This window comes from Cydia splendana, chromosome 5, assembly GCF_910591565.1.
Source record: "Cydia splendana chromosome 5, ilCydSple1.2, whole genome shotgun sequence".
In the NCBI taxonomy this organism is placed as follows: Eukaryota; Metazoa; Arthropoda; class Insecta; order Lepidoptera; family Tortricidae; genus Cydia; species Cydia splendana.
Window position 1 is genome coordinate 953,818 of NC_085964.1, and position 20,851 is coordinate 974,668.

General features: G+C 38.0%; 2 protein-coding genes across 2 annotated transcripts; one reads left to right on the forward strand and one right to left on the reverse strand.

Annotated features, from left to right (window-relative positions):
* The first annotated feature begins 6,055 nt into the window (after positions 1-6,055).
* LOC134790327 (uncharacterized) lies at positions 6,056-7,333 on the forward strand. The gene is made up of 3 exons (XM_063761095.1): positions 6,056-6,273; positions 7,028-7,163; positions 7,265-7,333. The coding sequence occupies exons 1-3, from the start codon at positions 6,056-6,058 to the stop codon at positions 7,331-7,333; spliced, it is 423 nt and encodes a 140-aa protein (XP_063617165.1).
* Positions 7,334-7,689: 356 nt separating this feature from the next.
* Positions 7,690-20,700, reverse strand: LOC134790443 (importin subunit alpha-4). The gene is made up of 6 exons (XM_063761248.1): positions 20,453-20,700; positions 19,660-20,358; positions 17,405-17,647; positions 13,161-13,433; positions 11,230-11,406; positions 7,690-10,941 (listed from the first exon to the last, which is right to left on the reverse strand). Exons 1-6 carry the CDS (start codon positions 20,513-20,515, stop codon positions 10,849-10,851), a joined length of 1,548 nt encoding a protein of 515 aa, XP_063617318.1. The 5' UTR covers positions 20,516-20,700; the 3' UTR covers positions 7,690-10,848.
* Positions 20,701-20,851: the final 151 nt, after the last annotated feature.

A 20,851-nucleotide genomic window follows, 5' to 3' on the forward strand; every position in this document is an offset into this window, starting at 1 on the left:
CATGTAAGGTGCCAAAATGAAAGAACAACCTAATGATGAGTAAATACTAATTTATTTCGAATCTAGTGTTTAGAATCTAGATTATATAGGATAAACATGTGGCTAGTGGCTACGACATTCGCTACACGCGTCACCTTTTTCTTTAATTTTGCCACTATTACAATGTCTCTGTTTAAATAAAGTCAATGAGACAAAATAGTTTATTCTGATGCGTAATTAACATCGCGCTGGTTAAAGAAATCACTATGTTATTTCGTCTCATTGACGTTGTTTTGCGTAGAATAAAGTCTGATTAGGAACGCGTAGACTGTTTCCGCAACTATAGTCTTTTGACAACGAATTAGGTCCCAGTGCGAGGGAGACGGTCGCAGTTCAAACTGACATTCATTTATTTTTATTTAGTATCGTCTAGTAATCATAACCCGAGCTACATTTCAAATAAATAACTATTAAGATCACGGTTTCATAATAGTTATTTATTTGAAATGTAGCATAGTTTAAGTTCAGTAGTATGTGGGCTGGGATATAAAATATATCCCAGCCCACATACTAAAATAACAGTTCATTGAAAATTTTCCTAATTATCCTGGTTTTGTGCCAATTTTGTACTAAAATGACTGAATGGTTGGACAAATTGGCTCAATCGAACTATAATTTTTAGTATCTGTCTGTTTTTAGTGTCTTTCTGTATATGTAGTTCTTCATAACTTGCGTGGTGATACATATGCGTCATGATTTACTTCTTCATAACTCAGATAAATGTACAGCACTTATAAACAAAACCAGCCCGCATTCCCTTAAAAACTTTGACGCCCTGAGAAACATATCGTGCCTACTTTGAAAAAAACTCTTATCTTGTTCTATCTATCAATCAATAGAAAAATGTGGTAACTATGTATGGGATGCATACAGAGTTACTGCGTTTTAACTTTGAATCTTTGAGTAGCAGTGCGACATACGAGATTTATCAAAGTAGTGACGATATAAAAAAAACTATTTTACAATAACTTTTTTTATTGTCTAAAGTGTGGACTTAGCAATCTTGGCATCAAGGTGTTTTGCCACTGTCTTAAAAAAAAGATGTCGTTTGAACTGCGACGGGTAGGATTGGAATCTCAGATTTCCGCTGATGTGACTCTCACTAGTCATAACGCCGGCATCACAATCAGCGCGTCGCTTTACATTATAACTGTCAGATTATACCTTACATTTTATTTACGCGGTTATCACACGGCGTGAGCGAGACAGCGATATGCACCATATAGCGATGTCTGGCTCCGACCAATGTGAAGAGCGCTTTAGTATACGACGGGTGCGGGAATCGTATATGTCTATGTTAAAATTGTGTAAAAGTAGACCTAGGGCCTATTGCATAACAAACTACAACTAATATTACAAGCGGAACTCCTTATTTAATAAGTGAAATTAGAAAAGGAGTTCCGCTTGTAATATTAGTTGTAGTTTATTATGCAATCGGCCCCTAATCTCATTGCTCTAATCTAAGGTATAAAATAGTGGAACTACTTAATGAACTTTAGATAGTCAGGAAAATGAACAACACATAATTTTAATATAATAGTAATACTTAAGCTGTTTATGATTTGGGGCAATTCTGTAAACATTAGGGCAAATGTAATTACTTTAGAAATATAACTAATCATTTATAGATATTTATGGCGTATTTTGCCAGTCAGGATTAGACAAATAACTTTGGAAGTGCATCTAACCCTTACTCATTAGTTGTTTTCTGGTATGTGTATTTGCCCTAATGCTGATAAAAACATAGGCGTATACGATTCCTGAATATTTTTGTGTGAAATGAACGACGGCAGCTGTTGTGTTGTTTTTTTTATATATATTTATGTTAATTTTGTAGATATTTTAATTTTAACGCAATATATATCACATCGACTTGTATTTTGGACTGATGTATGAGTTTAGTGTGGATGTGGTTTGTATACAATCGTGGATATTGACCGTATTAGGAACACTTGACTGCCCATTATGGAGATGAACTAGAACGCGGAACACGATTTCTCCATCCATCCATGAGTTAGAGATCCATCTCACAATTCGTAAACCTTAAAGAAAAGAGGTTTACGTATTGTGTGTTAACATTGGACTCGGAATAATCTTAAATATCGTGTGCCCATCAATGATATTATGTAACTATAGATAGGTTATACTCGTACATAAGTAGCACAAGCACAAAAAATACTTCCATATTTTTTTCTATACCTACGAAGAAATCTGTCATATTTTATTTATTTTCTCATTCCATCTTTCATATTTGTTTTGTTGTTCGTGTCTCTTTCTCTTTCGGTGTGCGGGAGCTCGTTAGCACGTGCACGACTCTCGCTTGTCTAGGCACGACTAAAGGCAACTTATACAATTTGTACAAGGTAAGCGCTTCAATTTTGGAACGCGTATAACCTATCTTTAGTTATAATATCATTGGTATCCATGTGTCAAGTGTAAAATTTTGAGAGATCATCTCACAAATATTTCACATTCAGTTAATTTTATGCTCGTAATTTTATGTGCAGTTTTATTTAAATTCTAACTATTCCTAGCAACTACAGGATTGTGTATCGTCCAAGTAAGAGCTCTAATATAATGTATATGTTTAGGGTACATTCGGATACTTCTATAGTTAAAAATCCCATTACGTATTTAAATATCATGAAAAGGTTAATATGAGTTAGTTTACCTGAGAAACATCTTTATATTCGGTAGTTGCGAATGAAAATGACTTCATTGGTATCCAAATGTACTTCAAAGAAATTCAAAAAGTGTATCAGGTCAGGTGGGGTAAAAGGAACATAGTTTTGTTTTGCACGGGGTAAGAAATTAAATATTATGATTCCAACATTTTGGCCATTTTTTTAGCATCAGGCTTAAAATAATTCTAGACGAACCCAAAAAGTAAGAAAACCCCGTATCCAATTTTTTTTTAATAAAGCCCCAGTGTTCGTTTACTCCGCCTGTCTTCATATTGGCAGCGATTACATTTTGTATTGACACTTTCAATTGAAATCGATTATTTTTATACAACATTTTGCTTAGCAGCGACGTGCACCAAGAGTAGGGTTTTGTATGAGATAGAATAAGATAGAACTGTATAGAACGATCTCTATGCGACACGCACTGAATGTGTGTTGAGTAAACGACACGCACTGAATGTGTGTTGAGTACAGGGTGTTTTCCGTTCGCTTCCAGTATTTTATACAAGCAATTATTTTCTATATGTCCAGGATTGAATATCTACAGTATTTAAGTGAGACACCGCAGCACATGTACCTTCATGTTTTTTTTGAGTTAGAATAAAGACAGCTTTTGTGTTGGAAAACATCCTTTTGATTTTTAAATTACTTTTGTGAGTTTGGCATATGACTTGAGTTAAGTACCTACAGCAAATAACTTGTTAGTACCTATTATCCATTTTTAAAATTGAAATAATAATGATTTAGAAACCAATACATTATTTAGATCTCGTTCATTGTTATTTGTGTTGACGACATGTATGTATTATGTATTCTACGCATTTAATTGCAAATAAGTGTCTTTATGATGGCGATAAGTATATTGAATAATATTGTAAACTGCAAACCTCAAATGATATGCCAAACACTTGACGAGATCATTTTGTTGTATTGTACTTTTGTACTCGGTAACGTAGAATGACAAATGTAGTGTTGTACATATTTTATATGATACCCTATTATTGACCAGGATATTTAATAAACATCGCTAGTCTGACGTTATACCGTTTACCGCTATACGTGAAACGAAAACACATTAAGTATAAGAATTGGTTTGAAATCTAAATGTTTTTATAGGAATGTCAAATCACTAAACGGATAATAAATTCCGAGAGACGCATTTAAAAAGCCGTAAACGTCGAAATACATAAGTACATAACTTTGGCAAGAAATTATCTACTTTAAATAACGCTTAAAATTTAACAAAGGTTAAAAACCGATTAACGTATTAACGATTAACAAAATTGTTGTTTGACTTTATACTGTTAATTTTAACAGATGGTTACGTCTGATTCCATCATGCATCATAATTATACGGAGCTTATCATGTGTCTATGGCGTATAAACATATGATATTAGAATGTAGCTGGTGGTTCACCTCGAAGATCGGCCGGAAGGATCATCATCATCAGATCATCACCATGATAGAATTGACAAATGCTTGCAGAAAAGGATGGTTGTAATAAATTCTAAACTGCATTAGTCTTCCTATTTCGATATCGTTCGGCACAAACACTTACGGGTCATAAAAACGACAAGTGTCAGTCATATTTGTTACTAAAATACATTTGACATTAGATAGCACTAACGTGTCCTTAAAGTTTCACACTCGACTTTAAACCGCGCGGTTGGTAGATCAAAATACCGAAGGTTTGGTATCGGGTGTGGCACGGAATATAAAAGGAAGCTTTACTTCAACATTGCCAAAAGTAGAGGAATTACGCAAACTTACATTCCTAAGCTTACACTAAAATAAACTGACGTATTCGATGTACATTTCAAAACAAATTTGTACCTTAATAATAACCTAATTAGGTGCATTTTTGTTTTCAAAATTGTAAAGATTATGGTCATTTTGGTACCAAAGTACCTCCACCGGAATGAAGCTAACTGTATTAAAATAAGGTTAGAGTTATAGAGTGATTGAGTTTTTTTTTATTTTTGTATTGCTCAAAGTGTAATTATTTTATTTGTAACCATGCGTTTGAACGTTTTCGTGTATATTCCCGTAACGATGATATGGATACCATTATAAGTGCAGTGTATAATATTTAACTATATAATTTATTTATTAATTTGCAAAATGGTTTTTATTTCATGTTCCCATCTTTCCCAGTATCAATGTCGTAATTGAAAAAGTGACTTATGTACATTTACTTAAGGGTCATTCAATATTGAGTAACCTGTATTAATGCCCCCTAGAATCGGCTTTTTAAAAATAGGTTAATATATTATGGGTGGATCGCAATTAGACTTTTGACCGATGATATCCTCTGGTCGTACGGTCAGAGCAATAAATAGCAAATATATTATCTGAAGTACAGTCAGCAGCAGAAGTTGCTAAGCGGGCGAGGTGTTCAAAATTACCTTGACGCGCTCTTATTATTTTAACAATAAAGTCGCGTCAAGATCATTTTGAACACCTCGCCCGTTTAGCAACTATTGCTGCTGACTGTACACAAAGAGCACCAATTTTTTGTAGGAGTGTCACTTGCTGCTATCGACTTGTAATAATACTATTTTTTTCATAAACTACGAGTATAGAACATTTTGATAATTCTCCTAATACAAGTACAAGTTGGTACTATTGTACCTGGGGCCGATTGCATAACAAACTACAACTAATATTACAAGCGGAACTCCTTATTTAATAAGTGAAATTAGAAAAGGAGTTCCGCTTGTAATATTAGTTGTAGTTTGTTATGCAATCGGCCCCTGGTCTATTGTTTGTAGGGGCAACAAGGAGTTGAATGTATAACAAACAAAAATAAAATAGGTCACCTTGTTGACTTAGCAACTACTATTGATTCAACAACGTAAAACTTCATTTGAAAACAGTTGTATTTGCGGCACGTTGGCCATGTTGTCACGTCGGGATAAGCTATACGTTCAGCCTTGGGAGGAAAGGAGGTTCCAGGACCATAGATCAAAGGTAAGCTTTGTCAATCTTGTCATTCAAATAAATACTTCCACCATGATCACATCTAGTATCTCTAGTGAGAGCGTTTTCATTCGCACCGGATAATGTGAATGACAAGCGTACTGAGTTACTCCAAATTAGAACCTTGAGCGTAGCGAGGGGCTCAACAGGCATAAAGTGCAAATCTTGCACATATCTACAAGTTTCTATTAATCTCGGCAGCGAGATTATGTTTATTATTTATATTTATTAAGTATTACCTAGCTTAGCATTTTACCTGACATGTAAAATTTAATTTTATCAATAAAGAATTGAATTGAAGTAAAAGCACCTATTTAGGTGTATCGTATGGTGTATCCATAACTTCTTTAATATGAATCATCATATTGTCAAGGTCCGCTCAGCGCTCCCTGCCATAGACGACCGACCCCCTCCCCCGCGCGCTCATGTCGCCGTGAAACTGAAGAAGTACCAACGAGAGGCCGACCGAGCCCGCAAGATAGAGCAGGACAACTATAGCCTGCTGCAGCGGCTCTCTTCCATCATGAGGACCAAGCGGCTTGACAACTGCTGGGAGACGCCACTGCCCAAGTAGGTGTACCTACCTCACAGACAAAACATCCTCCAGAATGAGCATAGTCGCGCTACCCCCTCTGCCACGCATACGGTAATTTTACTCCATGTTCGAGTCGAAAGTGTCTTTGTGTGACGTCCGTGTCTTTGAACGGACCAATCACGGCACGGGATTTTGCTCACCTCGTCCCGCGCACCCCCGCATTTTTGGCATCATCGGCTGCATGAAATAATTGCTCTAATCTAAACTCGGTCTAGAGGATTCCTAGTCTATGACCTACCTAATAAATGCTTATATACCTAATTACCTATGAAAACTAGTGGTATACATATTTATTATCTACTCACCGACTAGTACTACGACTAGAGTTAGACCAAGCTAAGTTGGCAGCGATTGGCTTGTTGGCAGACCTAGAGCTAGATCGATTATCTCCCCCGAAACCCCCATATAGCAAATTTCATCGAAATTGTTAGAGCAGTTTCCGTGATCCCCGAAATATATACATATATGTATATAAATAAACAAGAATTGCTCGTTTAAAGGTACTGTGACTTGCACAGCTAGTCTGTGCTGTCAAAATCGCTGCCAACTTGGCTTGGCCTAACTCACGGAAGAAAGAATGAGCGCGCCGCGCTCTGACGTCTAACTCTAATAGAATTATACCAAACTATAATCGCATAGGTACTTTTAACTATGAGTTCCCGACTTCACTATTAATGACTTCTTTACTAAATTGTCTAAAAATTCTCATTATGATCAATTTATCGCCAGTTTCCGCCACAAAGTGGGCATGTTCTACGAAGAAGACGCGCTGAGCGGGCGGGTAGCGGCGCGGGCTTGCTCGCAAGTGTCCGAAGACTCCTCCTACACGGGGAATGTTAAATGCTTTGCCTGCTACCATAAGAGGGTAAGTTTCATATGATACGCTTTATGATATATGATAGTCTAAATAACAGTATTGCGTCATCAAAAAAAATTCTCATACCAATAATAATCTATTTGTTACAGAAAACCGTGCTTCAGCTGAATAAGGTGTACGGCAAACGCTCCTCTTCCTCCACCCTGCCTTCTATCTGATTTTTTTAAATACTAAATGTACTAAATAATATAATTATTAAATAAGATAACTTGTTTTGTACACCATTTATATAGCAAAGGTTTGCGTAGTTTGGTCATTGGTACCTATTTGTGAAGATGTGTGTATCACGTATGAATCATGTCTCTTAACAGAACCTCACCCACTTTTCATCAATCAGACTTATTTTGTATTATAAACAAAACAATAAACGGATATACTGGGAAAAAATATTTGTTTGATACTTGTGTTAAAAAGTATTCCTCGAGACCTTTCTTATGAGCCTCAATCTAAAAATTTAGTTTATGTCGTGCTGATAAATGTGTAAAATTATTTTAATAAAAATAAAACAACCATAAAATTGGACAGAATTTATTGATATAGATACAAATGGGCTCAATGTCATACTGAACATAATTTCATAGAGCCTACGCTCATACGTTCTGAGTTAAAATGAAACATAAATACTATGTTATATCAAAAGCTGTCGATGCATACGCTAGTAACTCACGACGCTTTCATTAAAGCTATTTGAGTCATACAGACATAGAAAAACGAACTGTCTCTCCTGTTACCGAAAATTAAGTGCAATGAATTCTATTTTTTTGCCACAACAAAGTGCACAAAAAATATTAAACACAATCTTATTTTTATTAGAGCCATAAGAGCGTGTATTATTTGTTTCCCTCCAGTAAACTTAATTTTCCGTCACAGGAAAGACCTCTGTACGACCCGTTTTCGTGTTTGTCCATCAAATTACGAAATCGATAAAACAAGTGAAAAAAAAAACAATAGATCATCACATTAGAGTTATCACAACGAAGCCGCAGCACCGTGGGCAGCCGATTTAACTTTACATCAATTATAGGGGCAAGTGTTGTACCTGTGAACACCATTTACCTTGTAAAATAAAATAAAATCTGAACGCAACGATTGATTGTATCCATTTTTTTTGTGTGGCAACACCAACTTGCTACAAGATTTCATTCGTTTCATTCATTCAACTCTGCAACGATTTTGACACTACAGATTGTGCAAGATTATTTATACGATACGTCATTAGTTTCATAGAAGTTTGACGTCTAAAATAACACTTGCACAGAATCGTCTAAGTCTATTTTACAAGATATCAATGATGTCCACAGGTACAACACTTAGTTTACCTAGTTTATACAATGTCGGTGCTAGGGCCTTTTTGCGCCGCCGAGCGGACGTGAAGTCGCTTAGTTTACTTACAGCTAGCCCCGCCGCCCGAGTATGGCGAAATAAATACGAACGTGTACAGTAGTTCACGATATACTTACATCATTGACCACAGACAATAAAAACAATTTAAAAAAAATATTCATGACGTCTTATGAAGCTATATAGCGTCATCTATTACAAAAGCATCTTTCTGACATTTATTATTGTCTGTGGTCTGACATATAATATATTATGTAAGTTTATCGTTGGGTGATTTTGGCATAAGATGCTGTGGTAGTTTGTCTGACATCCTTCTTTTAAATCACTAAAAAAATTTTCAAGTACATTTTTTAAATAAATGTTCTAACATAAATATAAAAAATAATTGGAAACATAATTAACGACTAACTGGAAGTATTCTATTTTGAATTTTCTTTTATTGTACAGTCAGCCACCACAAAATATACATCCGAATCAACAAAAACATCAAAATTCCATATCAAATTTTAGCCACATTAAATAGTTCTGGCTAACTGTACCTAAGTTATATAATCAAAATATTAGGGCATCAAACAAACGGATACCACCGTCCATAATAACGCTATAATGGCTGCCTGCGACGATGGACGAAGGCACAAGCATCTAAACAACCTCCCTGCTAGTACATTAACTACAAAATCATTGTACAAAAATTACCTATTTTGAATCACGTGTATAAGTTATAAGTATGTATACATTTTTTTTTACTAAAACATCACCACCCTATGCTTTTTTTTATATAAGAGGCAAACGAGTGGACGCATCGTCTGATGGTAAGCGATTACCGTTGCTAATGGACACCTGCCACCAGTGGGGTTGTAAGTGCGTTGCCGGTATTTAATGCTTATTTCATTCTAATCAAATATTGGCTATATATTCTTAAGTTTCTGGCGTAGGAACTAGTTTTTAAGGAAGCGACTGCCATCTGACCTTCCAACCCAAAGGAAAACCAGACTTTGAAGGCAATATGAAAAATGTATACATATTTTTAACTATACAAATCACAAATATTTAATATCAACAGGGAGGTTGTTTTAAAATTCACTAAAGATACGTTCACGATTACTTAGGGTTTTTAGTTGTTTAAGCGTGCTAAATAACACGATTATAACCGAAAGGGACGCCGCTATACGTGGGAGTGAGAGAGCATTACTTTCGTCATAAATCAATCGTGTCATAGAGCAAAGGCTTCGGGATTAAATCAAAACGTCATTCCTAGACTTATATACAAGCATTTAGTCTTATTACGACTTGTGTATGACTTTTTTGTATTCGTTTGACCCCGACCCCCATTTTATAAAACATTATTATAAGATTCAAATTACGATTACAAAAAAAGTCACAACCGTTTGTGAGTCACATGTGCGTCAAGGTGTAGCTTTGTATCACATGAGATTCATCAATTTTAGTGTTGTGTAAAGTTCACGCGAATTTAAATTTTTATGATGTTCAGGGTTCAAAAATTACGGGACTAAATATGCTGTTGTGATAGTTACGCCTAACGCATTTGTTGTAGTGCGTTTCGAGCAAAAATTGCGTCAAAGTAATTAAAAAAGAAATATTCCGAAGTGCAATACAATACATGTAGTCACCGCAAAGCAAGAATTGGCCCTTTCATAAACAAAGCTAAGACCTACCGTTCAACTGATAGTATTTTTTCATTCTTTTAAAATTATGGCTTCAGCCCAGTGGGGCTATTTCGCCAGTGTCAAGGTCGTAGTAGCAGGGTAATACGATTGAAATTGTACGGTTAGTACAAGACAGTGTACGGTGATTTAGCTCTTGTAAAGCGATAGCGGACTTTACAGGAAACACGTGGACAACCGGCCGTTGACTCCAAAATGATGGTTAAACGTGCTTCAAGATTAATTCTCCATTCACTGCACACTACCACATTAGTTTACTGTATAATAGGCTATCGATATTACACTTTAAACAATATTAATGAGCAAAAAACAAAGCAATTGATCACGACGCGTGGCCATCAAGATGGCGCTCGAACCGGAAGTCTAACTGATAGTATATATTTGCTTTATAAATCAATTACCTCAATAGGGTCAACTCATAACTGTCAAATTATATCAAGTGGAACGTTGCAACGACTGTAACAACGTATACATATCACAGCAACTATCCGTTTCGACGATCTCTGATCAAGCTACAGCTGGTATCACATGTGACTCACTCGCACTACCGCGTGAAGCTTGTCGTAGCGCGTGACGGGGTGGGGCGGGGCGGGGCGGGGCGTGGAAGCCCTCGTGGGGTGCGGTGGAGCGGGGCGGGGCGGGGCCGCCTAGAAGTGGAAGCCGTCGTGCGCGCCGCCCTGCGCGGGGTCGAAGGTGAAGCCGCCGTCCGCCGCCGCCGGCACCAGCGTCGCGTCCTCCTCCTGGAATAACAAATATATACTTGGTGAAACCATGCAGTCAGTCAGTAAGAACCAGGAAAACTATACTCATCCTTTTCTTTTGAGTGCTAGTACTAGTGTAAAACAAAGATAATATGATTCTCTCTGTCTATGATTGAAATGAGACAGTCCTTTGACAAACTATAATCAATTTATTGACAAAAATCTAATTTTTGATACTAACTCTTACCGCTAAACTGTACTTTTCTTTCAACAGTCACGTTGATAACGAAGCCTACAAGTGAAACTAAAAAAAAGATGATTACTAACCTCGTCAGCAAAGTATTGCTCGATGATATCATAAGCCATCTTGTAGATCTCGTTCTTCTCGTGGCTCTGTAGGGCTTCGATGCGGTCCAGGCCTCCGCACTCCTCGATGAGGTTGGCCACTTCGACTGCGCCTTCTCCAGCCATCTTCAGCATGTTGCTGAGGCCATCGAGCACCACCTATGAAGCAAATATTTACATTTAGACTAAGACATAACTCTTCACAAACACACTGATAAGGGCGTATTATCTCTTTCTCGCTCTCACTTATAGCTTCGTCCTTAACGGACGTACGGCGGATCACCTTCCACACGAATGAACAGGCTTTGGACCGGAACAAGGTCGCGGTCCGGCACGCCCGTCTGTTACAGCGTTTAAGGCTCCGTCCTCACCTACCTCCTGAAATGGGGAATCAACCCGGGACAAAGTGATGCACTATGCGAATGTGGCGACCTACAAACAACGCAACATATGATGCAGTGTTCCCTGTGTCCAACTATGTGCACTACAGAAGACCTCATAAGAGCTACCCCCCGGGGGTTAGAGGTGGCAAGATATTGGCAAAATACTATTTAGTTGTGATCTCTTCACACGATAAGAAAAAGGCTCCGTCATACAGGCGCGTTTTGCGGGCGGCGGGTGAGCGGGGCGCGCCGCTTTTACATATAAAACGCTCACGCCCCGTCCGGAAAACGCGCGCGTGTGACGGAACCTTTAGTGTAACTCGTATTTAAGCATATCTTGTATCGCATCCTTCTTTTTAGTGTATGTTCCTAATATAATTAATATATTATACTGTACTGTATGACTACCTAATGTAAGTTAGCATGTCAAAAATTTTTCAAACACAATACTGTATTGTTCATGAAATAAAGAATTGAATTGAATTGACCTGGTGCCGCTAAGAATCATCTCGACAGACAAGTTTATTGGTTACAAAGAAACTACTGTAATTTAAATGCGTCAGGTATTAAAACTACGATCTATCATGCAATAAAGGTTCCGTCACACAGGCGCGTTTTCCGGGCGGGGCGTGAGCGTTTTATATATGTAAAAGCGGCGCGCCCCGCTCACGCCCCGCCCGGAAAACGCGCCTGTGTGACGAAACCTTAAAAGCATGTTTGCTTTTAACAAGGTGAATGTATAGACAGTTTAACAACAATGGCTTTAAATTTGTAGCAATGATTTTATGTAATTAATGTATTCAAACAATGAGTCATACTCTTGTTTGAGAATTAATCTGACGTCTGTTTAAACAAGTTCTTAGAATAAACATGGTTTACTAATTTTAGCTTGTCTTTAGTCAATACGAGTACAGTGATGGTAAGGTTTCAATAACTGGCCACCCTTCAATAACTAGCCACCTTATACTAAAATGATTTCTGTTTACGGGTGAATAGAATTCTGTTTATAGGTGAACACAATTCATTTTTAGTATAAGGTGACCAGTTATTAAACAGTGGCCAGTAATTGACGAATTACCCTATATGAAATAAGTCTTTATTGAAACTGCATAAAAAAACTAGTAAGGCACAGAGAACTCTGAGGTTGGCAGGTCAAACAGCTTTCGTGTAAGCCAGTGGCTGCGCCAAATCTTGGGATTAGGTTACCAAAGCGGTCAGAGTCCTTTAGGACTAGGGTTGCCAACTTTTTTTTGGTGGAATATAGTATTTTCCAGAATAAGGCATCAAAAATATAGTACACATAAAAAAAATATAGTACTTTTAGATAAAATACTAAACATGAGTGTAATATACGTTTAATTGGAAATATAGTATTTTAGCGTACTATATATTTTTCCAAAAGTATATAGTACAGAGAGCCAAAATATAGTACAATACTATATAATATAGTACGGTTGGCAACCCTATTTAGGACGCAACCAGGATACATAGAAATTGTCGCGAGTTTTAAAAATGGACCCGGAAACTTACATTAATAACTTGCGTGTCCTTGCAGCTGAGAAGATTGCAGAAAGGCGGTATGACCCCACACTGTATCAGTGTAGCAACCTGTTCCTTGGTCCCGCTGATGCTCAGGTTGGAGACGGCCCAGGCGGCCTCCTTCTGCGTCTGGAACTCTCCCTTGCTGAGGTTTTCGATGATCTTGGGGAGGAGACCGGCGTCGATGACCGCTTGGACTTGCTTCTTGTTGCCCGCTGTGATGTTAGATAGGAACCATACTGCTTCTTTGCATATCTTTTCTTTCTGCGGGCAAAGAAAAGTTTGTATTTGTTTTTTTTATTACTGTTTAGTTTCGTGAAACACGAGATAAAGGACTTGTCGCCAAAAGAAGTGCAGAGAGTGCAAGAAATAAATAAATATTTCAGTGTAGGGAGGACAAATCCTAACCATTTCAAAATGGTGGAAAGTCTATCAATAGGGAATATTAGGCAAAGCTCTGCGTAGGTGGCACCTTTGTGGCACATACAGTAAACAAACCACATTGACACATGGCCTACCGCGAAACTAGAAAATCGAAATTTCGTTATCTAATCTCTCTATCACTCTTGCATATTCGAGCGATAAGAGGCGATAAGAGGCAGAACTAAATTTCGATTTTCGCGTTTACCGGTAGGCCCTTGTTAACAAACCGCCTTGATGCATCAATGTCATATTTGGTTGTCTGTGAAAACTTGTCAAAAAACAGTTTAAGGCACAGTATGTATAAGGTTAGTCTATGAATTTACTGAGTCGGTAGTGCTGCACTCTGGCGGCAGAACATTGCAGTAATATCCCCTATTGAAGCATGATATTATAATGATGTATAGATATTCAAGTAGCTTCCGGAATAATAAAGTATTATTATTATTATTATTTCGTTTTAGACAGGCAGCTGATGCTGGTGCGTCTAAATCATAGTTCACTTAGCACGATTTCACTGTTTAGATAGTTTATCCAGTCTCAGGGTGACCACTCTTTACTATAACCCAAATTCCCTGACTTTTCCCGGTTTTCCAGGCGTTTTTTCAAGTTTTTCCCTGACCATAATCTTAAATGTAATAAATATAAAATATGTAATTGGAATACATTTTTGAGTTTTTGCAGAATCTGAATTAGTCCAGTCATTATATCCAAAAAACCGACCCTACCCGTGAATAATCAGTTGTTGGATTTTTTTTCGTAGGTCCCTCGGGGGGGGGGGTCACTGGGAGTGTAAATTCAAAAAGTAGTGTTCAGGCTCCTGTGTATATTCGAAAAACGGTTTTTCTTGAATAACTCGGCCATTTTTGATTTTACAGTAAAACCGTGAGGACAAAAATTTTAGGAAATTTGATTCTCTACAAGTTTGGTCCTCACAATTTTTCTTCTAGGATCGATATTTTGGAAATTAAATTTGAAAAAAGAGACTAATTCAAAATATTTTCATCATCTACTAGATACGAGCGATAGAAATTGGGAATCTAGTGGTAAAGTGGTATTGACCACTCGATTTCAATTCTATTAGTAGAATTTAAACGCCTAGTAGTGGAGATATCATTTAACGAAATACACGAAATCGAGTGGTCGAATTTCAAAAATCGGCCCCCTGGACTTAAATTTTCTATCTTTTTGTGTAGCTCCTCCGTGTACAAAAAAAAATGATCCACGCGGCTCGTAATGCTCACTTTACGAGCCGCGTGGATCATTTTTTTTTCAATATTTATTTTGTCTATACCGCCCGTGGTAGGATATAGCGTTACCTATTATTAACCTATTTAGCGGCAAACGTACGACCCCAATTTCATAGAAAACCGCAAATCGATGTACGGGGTTAGCCGTTTGGCACACGCATACTAGAGATCAAAATAAAATTTTTGACCCGCAGTTCCTAAAAAAAAATCCATAGGAGGGAAGTGCTGAGTCATTGTTTTTTTTTTTTATGAGAAAAAAAAATTTTTTTAGAAACCAATCGTGTATGGTAGGGTTAAAGAGGTATTCCCCGTTGGATATATGGATATTACGTATCATTTTATGATTAATATGCACCGTATCTGCAGTACAGTTCCATTAAGTCTCGTAGAATAGATGCTGAAGTAGGACTGTATCACTTAGTATTATTGAAAAATTAAAATAAAATTCTAAATGAAATTATTTTCAAAATTGCTTTATTAGGGTTAGATATGAGGATATCACGTATCATTTGAGGTATATTGTACAAAAAAAATCAGCCATATCGTATCTGGAGAAGCCCAAACTTGGTATGTTTTGAAAATTATTTTTGTTTTAATTAAAAAAAAATGGCTGAAATGTAATGATGTGGTATTGTTTTAGAATCGCCTCAAAAAGCTTTTCTGAAAAAAAAAATTCCCTCCCATACAAAAAAAACAATGACTCAGCACTCCCCTCCTACGGGAAATATTTTTAGGAACTGCGGGTCAAAAATTTTGTTTTGACCTCTAGTATGCGTGTGCCAAACGGCTAATCTGTACATCGTTTGGGGTTTTTAAAGTGAACAGGTTAGCACATTCACTGCCCCCGACGCAAATGTGCGTCCACCCCGTCATACAAGTAGGATAGACAAGGTAGGATACAATAAACTTGAAGTTAGAAGGGAACTGGGGCTAGCTTCATATATATTTAAGTTGGTACGAGGGAAGTTGTGCAATCCTGGAGTCCTGGCAGAGGTGCGTTTGAACGTACCAGACCGGTATGTGTGGCGGCGGCGGCGGCCGAGCCTGCTGGCCGAGCCGCGCGCTCGAACGCAACTCCTTCGCCAGGCCCCCTTTACGCGCGCAATTCGGACCCTTAATCGAGTAGCGATCGAGTTAGATTTGTTTTTTTGTTCTTTAAACGAATTCACAAAGGCCACGTTATATGTATTGTGTTACTGTAATTTGTAACAATGTACCTATGTTGTTTAGTTTCTTTTGTGTTAAAATTCCATACTGTCGAATTAGGATAGCCTGTAAAGATGGTTGTGTGTATGTTAAATAAATAAAAAAAATAAAAAAATAAAAAGTTTGTTCCTAGGCCACGCCCTCTGGCAGTGAATGCGTTAGAATAATTATAGTAGATATATAATATTTGCAGATTATACATAGATTATAGATATATAATGAAGCGATGGTGGACTAGCGGTAAGAGCGTGCGACTTTCAATCCGGAGGTCGCGGGTTCAAACCCCCGGCTCGTACCAATGAGTTTTTCGGAACTTATGTACCTACGAAATATCATTTGATATTTACCAGTTGCTTTTCGGTGAAGGAAAACATGATGAGGAAACCGGACTAATCCCATCAAGGCCTAGTTTCCCCTCTGGGTTGGAAGGTGATGGCAGATGGCAGTCGCTTTCGTAAAAACTAGTGCCTACGTCAAATCATGGGATTAGTACTCAAGCGGACCCCACGCCTATTACTTATTCTGTGCCCAGGCTCCCATGAGCCGTGGCAAAATGCCGGGATAACGCCAGGAAGAAGAAGATATAATTTTTGCAGATGGTAAAATTAATATATTTATTTTTATTTTATTATGTACATACAGAGACAATTTTTATTCCCTGACCTCCATTAAATTTCCCTGACAATTCCCTGACTTTTCCATGACTAGCGAAATTCCCTGACTTTTCCCGGTTTTCCCGATTTTCCAGAAAGTGGCCACCCTGAGTCTATTTTTAAATTGATTCACGCTTGTAGAGTTCACAACTTCAGAGGGTAATTTGTTCCAAGCATTTACTATCCGGTTTGCAATGAAGTTTTTCGCGATATTTGTTTTATGCTTTGTGGTTACTAGTTTAAGGTAGTGTCCTCTTGTGCGCGTGTTTGGGTTTCGAGTGAACAGGTCGCTTAGTTCTGGACAGTCGTAATATCCATGAATGATTTTAAATGTCTCGATCAAGTCACCACGTTCACGCCTTTTTTGCAGTGTTGTCAAGCCCCCAAGTACAAGGTCATACCAGGCATTTATTTTACACGCCTGTTGCTATCTCTATTGCACGCACATAATTATATTGCTGTCAAGCTCGCACAGTGACATTGACAACGGACATCATGGGCGAGACAGCAATATAATTATGCGCGTGCAATAGAGATAGCAACAGGCGGATCAATGTACGAAAATCTATGTGGAAAGCGTCTCTTCTTTATGTATTTTCACATTTTACTATTTCTTGTACTATAACTGCAGATGTAACACACAGAATGTATTAATTAAACTTGAAAACGTGTGTTATATTCACAAAAACAAAACTTATAATGTTACCTGGTGTGAGAGCAGAGCAGGGAAATGTGACAGCGCGTCACAGTTGAGCACCACTTGTGTCTGCTCGTCCGTGCCCGTCACAATGTTGCCCACAGCCCTCAGCGCCGCCGTCTGAACCTTCACCTCCTTGTGGGAGAGCAGCGGGATCAGCTTGGGCACGATGCCGGACTCGATCACCATCTGTATCTGGTCGTTGCCGCCGTCTGTTAAGTAGCTGATTGCCCATACTGTGTCTACTAGGACCTGGAACAAGAGATTGTACAATTTATAAACGAATATTTTTAATGTTTGTTGGTTCACTCATGAGTAGGTTGTACTTAAGCACAATTGTACACAGGATTGTGTCAATGACAATGGCAAACATGAATATGGGATGGTAAGCGGATGCCACAGCACTTGCCACTCCTGAACAGCGAGACAAGCATGTTGGCGACCCTAGTATACAAGCGATCATCATGTAGTGTTAACGGGTAAAACCACCACAAATGCACAGCCAAAACAATGTTTTCTTGGACACAAGCAATTTGTCCGTATTGTACAAATACAGTCACTTCAAAGACCGTTTGCTCATTTTGATGGACTTTTAACAACAGAGATCAATTTCAAGTCCTCCATCAAATACTGGTTCAAGCCAGTTTGTTGAAATATTCATTGTGTTCTAAATTATCAATGATAACACACTACTTAATGGAATATTAACATTAGCTATTTGAATGTCAATGACTTCTAAAGTGGTTATAAGATGTCTACAGGATCTATTACACGATTTGTGGCAATTTCAAAGGATGTCAGTACTCAAAGCAAATAACTTCATGAAACAGTTCAAAACACTTATTTTTCTAGCCCCCAATTCTATAAACTTTTATTTAAAATGTAATTTAACACATTCATTGCCACCCAGTGAAACAAGACGTCCACACCAGGCCACAACAATTTCGTCATATAAAGCAGAAGTACCCACAATCCCGACTATCGGGTTGTCCGGCCTGGGAACGAAATCATAAAATACCCGATAGTCAGGTTTTTGGCACTGAATGTGGGTCTTTGTCAATAATTTCATTAAATGAATTTGGGATTTACGGTAATAAATGAATGAATGAAAGAAATTGTAATAAAAAAAAACAAAAAACAAGATACAATAAAGTGACCGTAGTTATGCAGAAAACGACTAACTCGATTTTATCATCAATGCAGAAAGCGACCAAAGCCACTGAGTTAGGGTGTAAGTCACTTTGACAAATATAAAAAGTTGGTCGCTTTCTACAGAACTAGGGTCAAGTATATGCTGCTTTAAATGTAATTTTAAATTGGTAGTGAAAATGGCAGCTCATTTAAAATAATTCTTGTTATGATTAACTAATAAGGTCAAGTCAGGTCAACTAGTTTGGCGAACCAAGGTCATTCAAGTGAATGAACCCATTGCATAACTACTTGTAATATTTGAGAGATATCCTTCAGAGAACTTCTGGAGTTTGTAAAATAAGTACCTTCTAAAACTAGGAAAATAAAATCAGTTGCAGACAAATTTATTCATTCCTTTTTTAGTGGCGTTAATTATATACCTTGGATCTTGGTACCTATAATTATTATGTGTTCATTTAAACTAACATTGTCATATTGTCAATAAAGTAAAACTACCCTCCACCTACATTTAGTTAGTGTTTCGTAAAAAACAGTCATGTTATTTTATCAGGGAATCACATCAAAACATACAAAGTTCATCAAGTTTTTTAACTTCCAAACTTTCTACAATAAAATTTGACAATATCCATCAAAACAACAATCTACCTGCAAGAAATGATTTGATTTGATACAACTGTTATTGTTATGAATTTGATCACTAATAACAACAATCAATCATACATTGAAGAACTAGAAACATGCCTATAAAAATGTACAAATAATTGTCACAACTTTAATCTATTTTAGAATCAAGGTTTGCCAACAAATTTTCTGAACTAAATGTTTTCTCAGAACCAAGGATTAGTTAAACTGGTAAACAACAAATGAGTGTAATTTGAGAAAGTGACTCATCCCACAATTAAATCAATCAAGAATGTAATTACCTCTTGGAAAATACTTAGCACCTTTGTATTGAAAATAGAGCAATGGTGCAACATGTGGCAATTTTTGCCTTTCAGTGGTCCAGTTTACAAGATTGCTTGTATTGAAACTTAGCATGTCAATGCAAAATGCAATGTTTTGTTGTCTATTTGCAAAACAATAGTGTTTGTTATTTTGTTTATAATACTTACATTAATGTCACTGTGCATGATGAGTATGTTGAGTGCGGGGAGGATTTCTTGGATGGTCTTGACTGGCGGTGGCGGGTCCTTACTCCTACACAGGTTCACAATCACCCAGGTGACGTTGCGCAGGAACGAAATAGGGATATCAGGCTTGATAAAGCTCAGGAGGGGCTGCACCATTCCTAAGTCGATAACAAAGTCTCGGAGCACTGGACCATCACCGATGATGTTTCCCAGCGCCCATACGGCTTGTTCACAGACATTCTCGTGTGGGGACATCAGGAGCTGCAGGAAGCAGGGCACGGCGCCGGCGTGCACGACCTTGTTGGTCTGCGCGGAGGTGCCCGACGCGATGTTGGTGAGCGCCCAGGCCGCCTCGAACTGCAGCGTCGGGCTGTCGGCGCGCGACAGGCACACCACGAGCACGGGCAGGATGCCGGTGGCGATGAGCTCGTCGATCGGCGGGTTCTTGTCTGACGAGAGCAGCTTGCGGCACTGCTGCACGGCCGCCAGCTGTACTTCGGGGTTTTCGCCATTTGCCGCGTTCATCACCAGCTCCTTCAAGTCTGTCGACGCCAACGTCCTCTCGATCTCGTCCTCGTCCGTCGAGTCACCGATGGGCACATTTCGCCGCTTTTGAAGGGTTTCCTCTCTTTTATTCTTCCTCAGCTCGACTGTCACTTCGTTTCTCCGCCTGCGCATTTCCTGCAACCGTACAAATGAAATTAGCAACTGTTATTAACAATTCCTTCATTTGTTTGAAGTGTTTCATGGGATAAAGAAATCGGTAAATACTTACGTCGACATCTTTGCCTGTGTTCTTGAAAACTTGCATGCGGTTTTTCGTTGGGTCAGTCGCCATTTTAATTGTGCTCGTGCACCGAGCGCTTAAAACGTGGTTATTACACAATGAAATAAAGAACTAACTTAAAATAAAGCTACGGGGAACTAAACAAACATGTTTTAACGGCACTTTATACGTTGCTGATTCATTAACCTATTTAACACGGAAAAATGTACAACTCCGTCGCCCCTTGGATTTCTATTCTTTTTTTCTTTCTTTGTGAACGCGTAGACAAGATAGACTAAATGTCATAGACGCAACGGATTTGTAGTTTTTTTTTAATAGGGATGTCCAGCGTTTACCGGTTTACGTTTGGTTGCTTCATTGCTGTGTTAGCGGGCATTGGGCGTGTGT